This window comes from Aegilops tauschii, chromosome 2, assembly GCF_002575655.3.
Source record: "Aegilops tauschii subsp. strangulata cultivar AL8/78 chromosome 2, Aet v6.0, whole genome shotgun sequence".
Lineage (NCBI taxonomy): Eukaryota > Viridiplantae > Streptophyta > Magnoliopsida > Poales > Poaceae > Aegilops > Aegilops tauschii.
Window position 1 is genome coordinate 565,315,406 of NC_053036.3, and position 15,667 is coordinate 565,331,072.

The 15,667-nt window shown below is 45.4% G+C and overlaps 2 protein-coding genes across 2 annotated transcripts; one reads left to right on the top strand and one right to left on the bottom strand.

Annotated features, from left to right (window-relative positions):
• Window positions 1–3,671: 3,671 nt before the first annotated feature.
• On the top strand, window positions 3,672–5,902 carry LOC109779290 (uncharacterized). Its single transcript, XM_020337887.3, has 4 exons — window positions 3,672–3,949; window positions 4,199–4,379; window positions 4,489–4,910; window positions 5,073–5,902. Exons 1-4 carry the CDS (start codon window positions 3,935–3,937, stop codon window positions 5,703–5,705), a joined length of 1,251 nt encoding a protein of 416 aa, XP_020193476.1. The 5' UTR covers window positions 3,672–3,934; the 3' UTR covers window positions 5,706–5,902.
• A 2,941-nt stretch (window positions 5,903–8,843) lies between these two features.
• Window positions 8,844–14,295, bottom strand: LOC109779289 (PH, RCC1 and FYVE domains-containing protein 1). Its single transcript, XM_020337886.4, has 9 exons — window positions 13,906–14,295; window positions 13,515–13,601; window positions 12,797–12,886; window positions 12,623–12,709; window positions 12,329–12,523; window positions 9,889–11,928; window positions 9,654–9,800; window positions 9,227–9,516; window positions 8,844–9,137 (listed from the first exon to the last, which is right to left on the bottom strand). The coding sequence occupies exons 1-9, from the start codon at window positions 13,951–13,953 to the stop codon at window positions 9,023–9,025; spliced, it is 3,099 nt and encodes a 1,032-aa protein (XP_020193475.1). The 5' UTR covers window positions 13,954–14,295; the 3' UTR covers window positions 8,844–9,022.
• Between the last annotated feature and the right edge of the window lie 1,372 nt (window positions 14,296–15,667).

The following is a 15,667-nucleotide window of genomic DNA, read 5'->3' on the forward strand; positions in this document are numbered from 1 at the left end:
TGGAGCGGATATTTAGGTCTTTCCCACTTTTTTCTGTCGACAAAACAAGAGGGAAATATCTGATAACCATGTGCAGATGAACAAAATTTTAGGGAGTATATGAGTATAAGAAAAATGATTATTTCTAAGGTTGTGTTTAACATTTATGACAATTTAACTTCTTCAGATATTTTTTTAGGCGAGATGCTAGGTGTCTTTGGTTAAGCTTTTGGGTTTTGCATGCTCTTTTGCCAGATCGAAGCTCCAGGATATTTTTGGAGGAGAACACTTAGATATTTTGGATTTTGCTTGTTCGACGTGTGAAGATGATATTCCTGTCGCTTAAACTTTTTCTTACCACAAAATCAAGCGGTAAATATCTACTAATCAAGAAGATTAGTTATTTCCAAGGCTCCGTTTTTTCTATATGACATTTCAACTTAACGAACCATTCTAGCCTTTTTTTTAGTGTTCACTTAACCAACTTATCTTTAGTTTTTTTTTGCCCTTTTTTAGAATACAATAGTAGGTTAGAAAATTTGGATTAGAATTAATGAAGCCTCACCTAATTGACACAATCGAAGAGGAAACTAGCATATGATTCTTATTAGATGGATATGATTCTTCATGTACGTAACTTGGCCGACTATGATCCTTGGACAGCTGAGTAGCATATCTCTTCCAAAAAAGGAAACTAGGATTCACATAACTTTACTATCATCACACTTTTGCAAAAAAGCAAGCTTGATTCATTACCAAGAACACTTGAAACTAGCATATTTTCACAGTGTAATACCTGAGCATGTTTGAAACCAAAAGGTTTCAGATTTTTTTCTCTCCTTTTGAATTTTCTAAAAAAAATCTAATTCAGGTGCTGCAATGGGACCTGACTCCTGAGACCCATTTGCTATTTCCACAAAACAAGAGGCAAATATCTAATAGCTACGTGTAGATGAATAAGCGTATCTGATTATGAGAAAAATGATTATCTCTAATGCCCTAGCTTGCCCGACAAGATTTTTGGTCGATTTAGTGATTATTTAATTAGCCATATCGCTTTCCACAACAGATTATAAAAGTATATGGTCGTTCTTTGCCAGATCAAGATGCAAGATATTTGTCGAGGAGAGCTGCTAGATATTCATGGCTACCCTTTTGCATTTTGCTTCATCCACGTGTTACAGTATATGGTCATTCTTTGCCAACATCGAGCTACAGTATATTTGTTGAGGAGAGCTGCTAGATATTCATGGTTGCGCTTTTGCATTTTGCTTCATCTACGTTTGGAGCGTATATTTAGGTATTTCCCACTTTTTTCTGTCGACAAAACAAGAGGGAAATATCTAATAACCATGTGCAGAAGAACAAATTTTTAGGGAGTATCTGAGTATAAGAAAAATGATTAATTCTAAGGTTGTGTTTAACATTTATGACAATTTAACTTCTCCAGATATTTTTAGAGGCGAGATGGTAGGTGTCTTTGGTTACGCTTTTGGGTTTTGCATACTCTTTTGCCAGATCGAAGCTCTAGGATATTTTTGGAGGAGAACACTTAGATATTTTGGATTTTGCTTGTTCAACGTGTGAAGATGATATTCAAGTCGCTTGCGCTTTTTCTTCCCACAAAATCAAGCGGTAAATATCTACTTATCGCTACGTGTAGAAGAAGAAAACTTTAGGGAGTATGCGATTATAAGAAGATTAGTTATTTCTAAGGCCCCATTTTTCCTATATGAAATTTCAACTCAACGAACCATTCTAGCCTCTCTTTTTTAGTGTTCATTTAACCAACTTATCTTTATTTTTTTGCCCCTTTTTACATACAATAGTAGGTTATAAATTTTGGATTAGAATTAATGAGGCCTCATCTAATTGACACAATCGAAGAGGAAACTAGCATATTATTCTTATTAGACGGATATGATTCTTCATGTACGTAGCTTGGCCGACTATGATCCTTAGACAGCTGAGTAGCATATCTCTTCCAGAAAAGGAAACTATGATTTACATAACTTTACTATCATCACACTTTTTGCAAAAAAAGCAAGCTTGATTCATTACCAAGAACACTTGAAACTAGTATATTTTCACACGAGTGTACCTGAGCATGTTTGATTCCAAAAAGTTTCAGAATTTCTGACTCTTTTTGAATTTTCTAAAAAGAAAAATCTAATTCAGGTGCTGCAATGGGACCTGAGATCCATTTGCTATTTCCACAAAACAAGAGGCAAATGTCTAATAGCTACGTGTAGATGAATAGGCGTACCTGATTATTAGAAAAATGGTTATTTCTAATGCCCTAGCTTGCCCGACAAGTTTTTTTTGGTCTATTTAGTGATTGTTTAACTAACCTTAAAGTTTTCCTCAACAGATTATAAAAGTATATGGTCGTTCTTTGCCTGATGGAGTTGCAAGATATTTGTTGAGGAGAGCTGCTAGATTTTCATGGCTACCCTTTTGCATTTTGCTTCATCCACGTGTGGAGCGGATATTTAGGTACCTCTCACTTTTTTCTTTCAACCAAACAAGAGGGAAATATATGATCACCATGTGGAGAAGAATAAAACTTTAGCGAGTATGCGATTATAAGAGAAATGTTCATTTCTATGATATTGTGTTTAGCATTTATGACAATGCAGCTTTTGCAGATATTTTTGGAGGCAAGATGCTAGATATCCTTGGTTACGCTTTTGGGTTTTGCATGCTCTTTGGCCATATCGAAGCTCCAGGATATTTGTGGAAGAGAACACTTAGATATTTTGGATTTTGCTTGTTCGACATGTGAAGATGATATTCCAGTCTCTTGCGCTTTTTCTTCCCACAAATCAAGCGGTAAATATCTACTAATCGCTACGTGTAGAAGAAGAAAACTTTAGGGAGTATGTGATTATAAGAAGATTGGTTATTTGTAAGGTCCCGTTTCTCATGTACGACATTTCAACTTAATTAACAAACCATTCTAACCTTTTTTTAGTGTTCATTTAACCAACTTATCTTTAGTTTTGTCACCCTTCTAATGCCAAAAGTCCCATTTAACTGACTCGGCCAAACAGAAAACTAGCATATGATTTTATTTTTATTTTTGCGGGGGAGCATATGATTCTTATTAGACGCCTACGATTCTTGATGTATTTAGCTTGGCCGACTATGATTCTCATACGGCTGAGAAGTAGCATGTCTCTTCCAAAAAGAGAAAACCAGCACGCCCAAAACTTCACCAACACTTTTTCGCAGAAAAGAAAGCTCCATCAATCACCAAGAAGACAAGTCGAAATTCGAGACGTGACAATATCCTCACTGACTGGCGAAATTTCGGCCTAACAAAACACATCCATCAAACGTGTCGGTAAAACACGCGCGCACCACAGGTGAAATCTTGCGGAAAAGAGAAAAACAAAGGCGAAAAAGAGGCGATGGATAGACAGTCGGATGAAGACGCATCCATTTCGTGCAGCCCCACGGGAGGAGCACAGCACATGGATTAACCACACCACACACAAGCGCCACGTACCGTCATCGAGACGTGACCTCCCTTGCCTTGCCAGTAGTCCTCCACTACCCAACAAACCATGGGAGGGAGGGAGCGGTAGCAGGTGAAGGAAGCAGCGAGAGCCACAAGAATCGAGCGGCCTCCCGAATTTGGCCGCTAGGATATTTGCGCGAGTCAGAAAAGCGCACCGGGGAAAAGCGCAAAGCGACCAAAAATCCCGTCCGAGGTGGCACCCCTGGCCTCGCCCTTTTTCTCCCCCCTCCCCTCCCCTCTCGTCGCAGCACACGCCTCCTCATTTTCCTCCTCTCATCTCCGCTCCTCTCGTCTCCTGCTCTGCTCTCCTTTGAAGAGAGAAACAACAACAAAGATTAGGAGCTGCTGATTTTGCCTCTGTTCTTCGTCGCCCGCCTCTCAGCCCGATTTGGCTTCGCCGGTGCTCCGATTTTGAAGGATCCAGAGAGAGATATGGCTCGTTTTCAGGTACTGATTGCTCGATCTTTGTTCAGATGTGTTTTTTGTTGGAGTAGAACATGTTGATGAAAGATCCACGGCCGCAGAACTGTTTTTCTTTTTTGTTCTCAAACGAAAAAAGATGCTAGATATTTGTTGGTTGGAAAATATCTTTTATTTCCGCAGTACAATTTGTTGACCAAGCAGAAAATTCCTGCTGAAATTAGTAGAACGTTGTGAATCGAGTCTAACAAAATCGTCTGCTTTTCTTTCCTCAAGGAAACCAAGCCGGATCTGCTGAATTCCGGCAGCGATACGCGGATGATGGCCGAAGCCCGCCTCCCCAAGGCGCGAAAGCCGTACATGATAACCAAGCAGCGGGAGAAATGGACCGAGGAGGAGCACAAGCTCTTCCTGGAAGCCATGCAGCTCCATGGCCGCGCCTGGCGCCGAATTCAAGGTACCCTTTCCTCCCCAAGAAGCCCCATCTGTGATTCTGCTACCTTATTATCCGAGAACAAAAATTAAAAATCCTTGTGATCTGACAAATGGTTTCTTTCACTCCGCAGAGCACATAGGCACCAAGACGGCCGTGCAGATCAGGAGCCACGCACAAAAATTCTTCTCCAAGGTCACCCGGGACTCGTCCGGGGACAGCGGCGGCAGCAGCTCCGGCGCCGGGCCGCCGATCCAGATCCCGCCGCCGCGGCCCAAGAGGAAGTCGGTGCACCCGTACCCGTGCAACCTGAGGAGCGCGCAGCCGGGGAAGCGCGCCCCCGCGCTCCTGCGGGTCGACAAGCCTCAGCTGTCCATGTGTGAGCAGGGGAATGGCTCGCCGACATCCGTGGTGACCACCTCGCAGATAGGCTTGGGCGGCTCCGAGAGCTTCGACAGCGACACCTCGACCATCGACGTTGAAGAGCGATGCCCCACGCCGAGCACGGGGACCGCCGAGGTCGCTGTGCAAGCGCCACCAACCAATGATTCCAAGGTATACTCCCAGCAAAAGCATAATATCTTGCAGGATATAACTATCCGATCTTAACAACTCCACAAAATATCAACACAACACACTAGCAGCTCTTTTATTATTACTAAATGAAATTGTTCAATCTTTTCCAATTCTGATGAATTTCTTGATTGTGTGTTTCAGAAATCCAAGGGCAGTAGTAGTACTTCAGAAGAAGTGGTATGTGACAACGCGTCCGATGCTCCGGTCCTGAAGCTGTTTGGGAAGACAGTTGTTGTGAATGAATCGCATCAGCTGCCAAGCCCTGGTACCTGCGACCTGCAAACTGCCGCAGATATGGAACTGGATACTTCGTCCGAGACACTCACCAGTGCACCAGAAGCAAACACATGGAGCCCATGGCTGGCAAACTCACAGCAGTTCATGTACTATGTCCCTCAGGGGGCAGTTTTCTTCGGCTACAACAATGGAAGTGTGCCGTACCCCATGTCATCGAGCCCCAAGGCAGATCAACAGCACCAGCACCAGGCTTCTGAAGCCGCCGCCGAGCTTAGGCGGAGGGAAGCGTCGTCAAACACGGCCTCCAGCAGCGTGGCTGAAACAACAGCCCGGAATTCTGCAGAATCATGCACTGGAGCGGTCGGCGACGACAACGAAATGGTGCATGCTGCAGGTTTGAGAGAGCGTGTGAGCCCGGCCTTCGTCCAGCAGCGAGGTTTCATGCCGTACAAGAGGTGCGCGGCTGAGACCAAGGCGATGCAGCCCCAGGCTCCCAGGGAGGAGGCGGATAGAGAGATGACGAGGCTCTGCTTGTAACTCTGGTAGGCTTGAGGTACAGAGTGTTCATTGGGCGTCTGTGATCTCGCCCCATTGGTGGAGGTTCAGAGGTCGACGTTGACCTATATAATTTTGGCGTAGTTGTAGTAGGATCGATCGCCCTGATGTAAATTAATTATTGCACAGCTCTCATCAATGGCATGGCAGGAGAATGCCGCAAGGCCTTCTTAGTTGTACTATGTTGTTCTTGACCAATGAACTTAGCGCCGATGCCCTACTTGCACAATGTTTAAGCATGGCAAATGAACCGAAGACTTCATAACTATCACTGTACTAGTTGTTATACTACTAGATGATGTGTTGTGCTGGGTGAATGTGATTAGATGAGGACTGGTTGTTAAGCCTTCTTCTGTAGACGGTCCTCACCGGAGAACTTTCAGAATGACGGATTATGTTGTATGTGTGCTATCCACCCACAGGTGAACTTGAATCAGGAGAATCAGAGACTAGCAGATGAAAACCAACCTACAAATAGGCCCCTCTTTAGTTCGACAACTAAATCAACAAAAAAGATATCAGGGAGAAGTACCATAACTTTTGAAATTCTACTTTGTTTAGTTCAAATAAGTAGGGTGAGGGTCACAAACTTGCATCCCTAAAACTACTACCTTTTCGGCTAAGAAAACCCTACTACCTTCTACCTTTCAGTGCACCCCTTCATTGTGCTTTAGGATCCGTGCTGAAGAACAATAAGATGTGCCTGCAGTTCTTCGCGTGGGAATCCAGATCAGCTTTCTTCGTATCCTCACAACGGTTGCAAGGAACAACATCGAGAAGCCTAACGCTGATGTATAGCCTAGCGACGCAGTGTGGTGTGAGGAAGCAGGCGGTGGTGGCGTCGCGCGCTGCAGCTGCTAGAAAGAATGTGGAAGGGTATTTGAGATTTTGCCAGTCCAATTTGCTATTGTGCATCGGTCAGCTAGGTTTTGAGATTAAGAGATTCTTTGATACATCATGACTGCCACCGTGATCTTGCACAATAAGACCACTAAGAATAAGCGTGGCCAAGATTTGGAATACTAATTATGTGAATTCATGTAAAAATGTGGTGCGTCCATTTAGAAGGAAAGACCGCATTGAACTCTTTCCAAGTTCACTATGGAATTCGAGATGCGGAAATTCGCTAACATCTTGAAAGATATCTCATCGTGTAGTGATGGACGTGGAATGGGCAATAAAATCACTAGTTCTATATCTGTGTTTCATGTCATGTGTGTTCAACTTTATATGCTATGTTGTATTGAGTTTGAGCTTGTGCTTTCATAAGCGATGTAATAATTATGTACTAGAATGTTGTTTGATGTTAGAAAATGCACTCTTGATTGCGTTGGTCCACAATTAGAGGATAAAATCAATGCAATTACGAATGCGGCGAATAAGCCATGTAATGACAAAAAAATGTTGACCCAAATGTGCAACAAACATATGAGGTTCTTAGTGCTGCAAAGCTCAAGAAAAAAAGAGGTTCAATCAAAAGAAATTGAGGAGAAAGAAAACTTGGTTTGACAAGTTACTCAAAGGGAAGCGCAAGCCAACTAAAGTTGCTGCATCCAAAAACAAAGGAGCAAAGATATGTAGCAATATGTACATGATGTGTTTGTTACCATTCATTCCTAAACTGCTTACTAGGTTTTTTATTGCAGCAACAAAAGAAACATGATGGTGCAGAGCCTCTAGTAGGAGTGGAGAAGGATGGCCGCGATAAAGGAGCAAATATGGAGTTTCAATAGTGCAACATGATCATGAGTTACCCGCAACTCATGACAGCTACCGCTTATGATGAAGATATGTTCTAACATGTACTCCCTCCGTTCCGAATTACTCGTCGTGGTTTTAGTTCAAATTTGAACTAAAACCACGACGAGTAATTTGGAACGGAGGGAGTATAAGCTTGTTAGATAGTATTTTGGACAGGGTTAACTACATTCTTTTGTAGCCTAAGTGTACAAGTAAAAGGGCCAAATCTATGTACTTGAATGATTATGTAAGAACAAATGTCAATGTTAAGTGCTTAAAAAATTAGTCTGTTCAGACCTACAAAAGAATCTCTATTGTGTTAAACTTTCTGTTGTTGTTCCCTGAACCTGTCAACTGAATGTCCATGTATTAAAAGTGCACGGGTGGTAGTAATATATTGAAGTGTTGAGACCTATGTGGCTATGTACATAAGTATGGCTCAGGTTTTCCTTTTTGCTTGATGTTTGCTAAACTGAACTGAAGTGGTGTCGTTTGCTAAACTGAAGTGAAGCGATGTTGTTGCTGAACTGAACTAAACTGTGCTGTGTTGTTTACAGCCTTGTAATACTGCTGTTTTGCCGAACTGAACTGAACCGATGTTCTGCTCTGTTAACTGCCTGAAGAAGTTGGACTCTGTTGCTTGTTCTCTGAGCCGCGCCGGCAGAACCGATGTCCTACACTGAATCATTGCTGGGCTCGTAACTACCGGCGGCAAGCCCACTTTGTTGAGGTGTCCTATGGGGCCGTCGAATTCAGGGCGGAGGGAGTAGCCGGAGGCGGGCGGAGAGGGCCTTCGAGGCCGTTTTCTCCATCGCACGCCGCCGGAGATCACCCTGGAGGTGCAGCCGGCGCGGCTCCCCTCCCTTCCTGCAGTAGCAGCGGCGAGACGCCTCTGTTTCCCCTGCCCGTTCTCGACAGGTTAAGTCGCTTGGCTGTGAACCGCTGCTGGCCGTAGGATCGATTTGGACGGTGGATGGTTGGGGCAAGGCGCGCGGTGACTTGACCACAGCAAGGCACCGGATCTCGGTCCGAGCGGCGGCGGGTGGCCAAGACGGCGCGGGCGCTCGCCATTGCTGCGGCCCGTGGGAGGATGAAGCTTTCTAGGGTTTATATTAAGCTCGTCCTCCGTCGAAACAGAAACCGTATACTGATCATCAAGGTTGGATTCAGAACTGATGCGACATCAGCTTTGTTTTTCTTCATCAATGACACATTGACATTCCAATCAGGAACACCACAGGAGACCATATTGGTCGCAACCATGTGTTCCCATCTCATCAGCATCAAACCTATGTGCAACTAAATCCACATAGGTCGATAGATACCGTCGCGCCAATCCGTCAGTTCTACTTCTTCCTATCGGAAGCATGTCTACAGTAGTAAGTTTTAACCGCCCCCCATTGTATAAAGCAAATGGTAGATCAGATCACTTGGTATCAGCTTACAAAATTCCATCAGCTTCATGCTACAATAAGGCCTGCTAGCTGAAGACTGTTTGGTTTGGTCAGTTAATAGCGGTAGCACCGGTTACCTCTGTACAATTATTTTGCCGGTCACCATTACGCGCGGTTCAGGTGTGGTGTCGCCGCTTGCTCAACGCTGTAGTTTGCATATACCCTGCTCTTGTTCTCTTCCCACCAGCACTGAGCTGCCTTCTCGCCAAAATGCTTCCGACTGCGGCGAAAAAGCAAAAGATATTGGCACAAGTATAATGGCAGGTTAATAATCAGCAACGGTAACAAGCAAGGCCTTATAGGATTCACCTGAATCTTATCCGCCTTATGTCTTTCCTTCCACCTGGGGATACAGCAAGTGTCACATACACCCCTCGCTCAATCTGCTCGATCACACCGTCGACAGGAGCATCCACGGAATCTGCTTCCGTGGTGTAGCCATCACGGTCGAATGTTCTGGCGATATTCCGGTGACTGAATGATCCATCTGCTGGCACCGCGGCACCTGGTGACGGTGCTTGTTCTGCGACGCTATTACGTGTCATCTTTGAGTTCTCTGGTTGCTGACCAACCGAAAGTTTCGCTGACAAGGCATTACACTGCAAAGTTTACAACGGCCGAACAGGTCATATATCAAGGGTGAGCGATAATGATCCATCATACAGCATATGAGTTCTCTGTTATACTGGAAAAGAAACTACCAATACCGTGTAATGAGGTTACATGGAGATCATACCTGATTAGTTAGAACCTTTATGACATCTTTGGCAGCTTTACACTTTGCAGCCTCATCCCTAACAATTAGCCATGTTTCATCAAGTCTTTGTTTGTACACTTTGACTATAAGATCTTTCTGCTGGCATTGCTCTGCAAGAGCCGTGACCTGGTTGAACAACAATAACAATATCAGCGTTCTTTAGTTCTCAAAAGGGGGAAACAATTAATTTGCTGGGCAGTGGAAAAAGAATTACCTGTGAGCGCAGCTGCTTTACTTCCTCCGTGAGTATTCTTTCCATCATACTCATTTCATCTCTCTGGCTATCAGTAGACTGTCGCAAAGGGTTTCCAGCCTTCAGCCCTACAGCATCATGCATTCTTTGGGAAAAAGAGACACCAGACATCTGATTATTTGGTACCAGCTGATGTCTGAAATTGTCTTGTGCAGATATAAATTTGGTGGGACACTCAACTTGCCCCCATCTTTGAGTTTTCACTTGTATCGGAACGGCAGAGTCCATATTTCTCTGGTTGGGACCTTGTACTGAAGCCATCTTTTCAACAATGAGGTTTGCTTCCTTGAACAAACGTGACAACTTAGGTGTGTATGCCATTATTTCTGCTTTAAACATTTCTCCTTTGCTGATCTTTGGCTGTGGCTTGACTTCGCCAGAGTACAAGACTTTCTCTAGTTGACAGAAACACGCATCGCAGACACGATACCTTCTGTTCCTGTCTGGCGCAAGTGCTGCGTTTGCGGTCTTGTTACTGCTGCAGGAGTTGCAGAACATGGAACCACAGTTGTAACAGTTGTGTTTCTTTCTAGTAAAATTAAAAACCATCTGACATCTGCTGCATATGGGTTGGTCCTTCACTGAGATACCCTTATGCAAACAGATTGCAGCACTAAAATTGGAGCCACAAGCTATACTCTGAACTTGTCTACCTTCTAATGCCTCTACTAAAGTAGGAGAGCTCCTGTTGGCATAGTCACCTAAACCAAGTTGTCCATCCGCACCTTTACCCCAGGTGAAAACCTTTCCGTTCATAGTCCGCGCGGCTACGTGGGAAGAACCAGATGATATCTCTGTAACAAACTCATTCTTAAGTATTCCTCCAACAGTACAAACAGATTCACCATCTGCCTGTGGGTTCCCTAGTTGCCCATGTTTGGAACTTCCGATAGTAAATACCACCCCATTAGAAGTAAGCACAACAGTCAGAGCCATCCCACATGATACCTGGAGAAAATCATGACTGATGAGTGAATCGACGCATGTTGGTACAAGCTTCATCTTTTTGTCAGCATGACCCAGCTTCCCTTTATCTGCATCTCCCCATGTGAACAGGTTGCCAATTGGAGCGTTGCACTTGACACTGCTCATTCCTTCAACAATGGCAGCTGTGTGCCATGGCCCGCATGCCACGGATTTCACCCGTAACCCTTTCAAGGACTCTACTTCTTTTGGCCTAGCAATTCCTTGTGTATCCCCATGCCCAAGAACACCAAATGTTCCATCCCCATATGTGAATAGCTGACCAGAAGATGTTATAATAGCTGTGTGCCACTCGCCACAAGCAATTTTCGACACGGAAATGTTGTCCATGGGACCAAACAATTTGTGGGGTAACCATTGGTTCCTTCCATGCCAGTTATTATTCAACAAACCCAAGCTATGAGCTCCTTCACCCCATTCAAAAAGTTCGCCAGAAACCGTGACTGCACAGGTGTGCTTTGAACCAAATGCCACAACCTTCACATGTACAGAGGCAAGAGACTCGACCATTTTAGGACACGGGGCGCTGCCATTTACTTTGTGTCCCAGTCTCCCGCTACTCTCCTTGCCCCAGGAGAAGACCTCCCCTTGCTTGGTGATTATGGCTGCATGGTTCTCCCCACAAGCAATGCTCTGTACATCAAGCATCTTGGTTGATCCCACTAACCTCGGAAGCGCCTTTGGGATATCTTCACTGTCTAACGTACTGCCAACAACATCGCCCCAGAGAAAAACATCCTTCAGAGAATCCAGTCTGCATGCTGCACGGGGCCCTTCAAATGCTTTCACTTTAGGTGTTCGACTAATTGTCTGTGTCTTGTGTTTGTTGTTAGCAACCAAAATGTCCTTCAAACTATGTCTAACTGGATTTGCCACCTTGGGACTAAGCCTCTCCAGGTAAGAGTCCACGTCCGAAAATGTTCGCTGTCTTTGGTAAAATAATGCTTCCGAACAATCAAGGTAACCACCAAATAAATCTTTCTGTGTCATCCTAGGACTCCCATAAGATGGATATACCTTCAAGAAGAAATTCATTAACGAAGGATCAGTCCCACAGAGGATACTACAAAATGACAGAGAACATCCAGCAAAATTAAACTATAGCTCAGCAATGTCTACACACTTCAGCATTAACGACAGTAAGATGCCACTCCTTTTTTTTAAATGGAGTTCAGTGGTAAGTCCAATAATTTATATGCGGATATTATTGATACCCATCGCACTTATCATGCTATCTGGACAGAGAATGGTTTGTTGAAATTGACACACCTCACTAGTAGAACCTAAGAATGTCGTGTTTGTCCATTGGACCAATGCCCTGAATCCAAAGTTTAGATAGACCTAATTGGCCCTATGAATCTTTCTGAAGTGAAAATAAAGTTCACTTAGATATCATTGTACAAGTTTTAGAACTAACCTGTTTGTGCCTTGGTGTGTCATGCACAGCTGATAGCTTGCTCTTTCGCTGAATATAGCTGCGGGGAGTACTTGTGCAACTGGTCATCTGCCTGCTGCTCTTTGACCCAACTGATGAAAATGGACTAGAAGGACCCGATATTAAGGCTGTCAAGCCAAGATGCCAGCACTCAGCTTGATCTCTGTCTCTGCAGATCTGGATTAGCATGATTTTTAGAAGATGTGATACGAGTGAGGAACAATGGACACTGAAATCCTACAAATGAACTGACATAATATCTGGCAAGGGATATACCAAGTCGAGTGAGCACTCGCCATTTCTGTATACGAGTGACAAGGATTGGTGTTCTTTCTCAGGCCAACGCTGACGATAAAAGTTTGTCTGCAAAATTCTGAGATCCTTAGAACTAGTGGTATTATATGATACATAGATAACACAACAATTTGTGCAGGGTAAGGAATTACGTACAGTCTTCTGGCCAAGAATTACAGTTGACACAGAATTTAAGCTCAGGTGTTTTTCCCTGTCTTTCGAGTACCACACCAGTGTTTTCTCATCCTGCAAAAAGGAAGAATAGTTTGTCATGACCGGAAGATGGATTTTAGTTGCATAGCGGTTACCCTGCTACAGATTTATAGGTCATAGTGATAAACTAAAAGGAAAAGACCAAGCTGTATGCTTCAGTTTGATTAGACCAATTTACTGTCGAAACTTTAACAGCAGTCTTAATATAGTGTCATCGATCGCGATTGAGCATTTACAAAAAAATAGAAATGCAAAACATAAGTCTTAAAGCATCAGTAGTAGCTAGTAGCTAGTAGGTGCAGATTAGTATATCAGCCATAACTTTATTGCCTGGGAACTCTGGAAAATCCCCATGACAGTGACAGATTTGCGTACTTCAGACAGCTTGTTTGAGCTGCGAAGGCCGCAGTCAAAATGTGCTACTACTATATAAAAGGAGTATTACGATTGCGCTGGGCATGCGAATCACCGCAGAGCTCCAGAGAATCGGGGTAGCTTGTCTGCAGTAACCGCGTAAATAAATAAATAAATAAATTCGGTAGTAGTAACTGTGAGGCATCTCAGGGGCTCACAGGTCACAATCTCTGCTCCCTGATTTAAATCCTCGACTTTATTAATACTACTAGATGAATAGAAGCCAGAAAAATGGTAGAGTACTCACAGAAGACAGCCTGAAGGGGCAGAACTTGGGCTTCCCTCTCTTGCCACACTTGAGCAGATGCGCGCCCTTCTTCAGAGCAACAATGGCCTGGAGGATACAGTAATCGGAAGAAGTAATCCGTCAGAATCAGATCACACTCTTGGCAGATTCTACCGGGGAATAAATCCGCCCAGCTTTGAAGTATACAATGGCCTGGAGTAGTAACTAGATACTGGTGAAAGCCGAGATGAAGGGGGAAAAAAGGAGAGCAAATCCAGAACAAGCATTTCAAGCCTTCTGATAATCCATGTGATCTACATCTACCAAGAAATCTAAGAAAGGGACGCTAAACAGATTCTCAAGGGGGTGCATGGGAGGAAAAATTGACAAGGAAAAACAAGTTTTTACGCACCTGCTCAACACCTCTGGTTGGCACCCTCCCGTCGAAGCTCCCGGCCATTGCAGGCAGAAGGAAGCAGAGGGGCAGATCAAGCAAGCAGACGGCAAGAAGTAGGATTCGGTCGAACAACAAGCATATGCCAAAGATTGCAGTGAAGCCACTGAAGGAGAAGCTGCTGGAAAACTAGCAGCGGGCGGGCGGGGAGGATGAATGAAAGAGAGAAAGAAAAGGAGGAAAAATCATGGGGCAATGGTTAGAAAAAGGAGATGGGTGTCTCTTGCAGGTGCAGGCGCCAGGCGGAGCTGCAGCAAAGGTGAAACACGAGAGAGAGAGAGGCGTTGGGGCATCGGCAGTTGGGCTTTTTTGTCAGGCAGGGACACACGAGGCGTGCGGTGCGGAGGCGTATATCGAGGAAAGGCGCGTCCGTGTCTTCTTTGGGGCAAGGGGGACGTGGACGGGCCGGCAAAACGTGAGCCGGAGACAGACCAATAATGTTATTCATCCAAGAGGAATCCATTACAAGTTACGAAACACTTGGATTAGCAGGTCTCCGGTGGAATGGAATGGCTCACGAGATGCACACCGCCGCGTTGGAGGACGCGGCGGTTTTGGCCGGGTGTGCGTAAACAAATCGCCTCTCTCTTTAGTTAACGGTTGGCAATGTACGTAGTAGATTCTATCGTGCCGCTACGAGTGGACCGGAATGAGTCGAGTGTCTGGTGAGATTGCTGGCCAGCCCGGGAAGAAAAGTTTCCTTTCCACGGGGGATCCGACCCGTCTCCGCCGCACCGATGGCACCGGCGGACGGCTCGTCGCCGTCGGTTGGGAGTAGTAGTGGTTGTGAGCTCGCCGCGGAGGAGAGCGCAGTGGATTCAGCTGAAAGAAAAGGCGAGCGCGCGCGGCCGGCCGGCCGGCCGGCAACATGATGCCCGGGGGGGGGGGGGGGGGGGGGGGGGGGGGGCCGGGGAAGAAAAGGCACTAGCCTGGACTGGACTGAACTGGACTGTACGGCCTCGCGCGCTACACATGACCCCCTGTCGCCTTTTCGCACGAACCAAACCAAAGCAAACCAACCCATTGCTTTGCGTGCAGCGCCACCGTCGCCGTTTACTCGCTCCGACCGATGCGTTACTGCTGCTGCTGCCTAGCCCCGGCAGTGGACTCGTTTCTTTGCGCTGCGCACATTCTTTCTCGTGTCCTGTAGGCGTGAATGCGCCGAGTTATGGCGACTCATGTTGCTAATAACTGGAGTTGGACAGGAATTGGACCATGGATGCAATGGGCAAGTGGGTACAAAACGGTGGTGCGTGTGAGGAGCGCCCATGTGACGAACCCACTCGGAGAGGTCCTGCTGTCCGTGGAGTGGGTGGACGACATGTTCCCCGATCGATCCGAGCCGTTTTTGGCAGGGCTCGGCTTGAATTAAATTAACTAGCGGCGGGCCATTGCGTTCGGTCGCCGGGGATTCACGCTAGAGCAGGATCGCCGGTGCTGTGCTACGATGCTGGTACCGGTACGGGACACGGTTGGCGTTGCTCTCGCCCCTCCCCCTCGGCCTAGCCATGTGCCACGATTCTGTAGACTGCAGTATACACACGCACACGTACTACTCAATCAAGGATAGTTTGAGTTCCTCATTGACTTCGGTGGATGCGCTAACATGCAACCCCATCGCAACCACTCTTTGTTTTGGCGTGGTTAGCTAGCTCTGGGGTCATCTTCCTCGTGTCATGCTGGGCAATCATGCGGGGTGGGATTACTGGGGATGATGATG

Excerpts from the sequence above, each read along its gene's own strand:
- LOC109779290 (XM_020337887.3), top strand. Across the intron at positions 4,380-4,488 it reads CGCCTGGCGCCGAATTCAAG|AGCACATAGGCACCAAGACG; the intron begins GTACCCTTTCCT and ends TTCACTCCGCAG. Across the intron at positions 4,911-5,072 it reads CACCAACCAATGATTCCAAG|AAATCCAAGGGCAGTAGTAG; the intron begins GTATACTCCCAG and ends TGTGTGTTTCAG.
- LOC109779289 (XM_020337886.4), bottom strand. The coding sequence starts at position 13,953 with ATGGCCGGGAGCTTCGACGGGAGGGTGCCAACCAGAGGTGTTGAGCAG. Across the intron at positions 13,602-13,905 it reads CAACCAGAGGTGTTGAGCAG|GCCATTGTTGCTCTGAAGAA; the intron begins GTGCGTAAAAAC and ends TGTATCCTCCAG. Across the intron at positions 12,524-12,622 it reads GCGAGTGCTCACTCGACTTG|ATCTGCAGAGACAGAGATCA; the intron begins GTATATCCCTTG and ends ATGCTAATCCAG.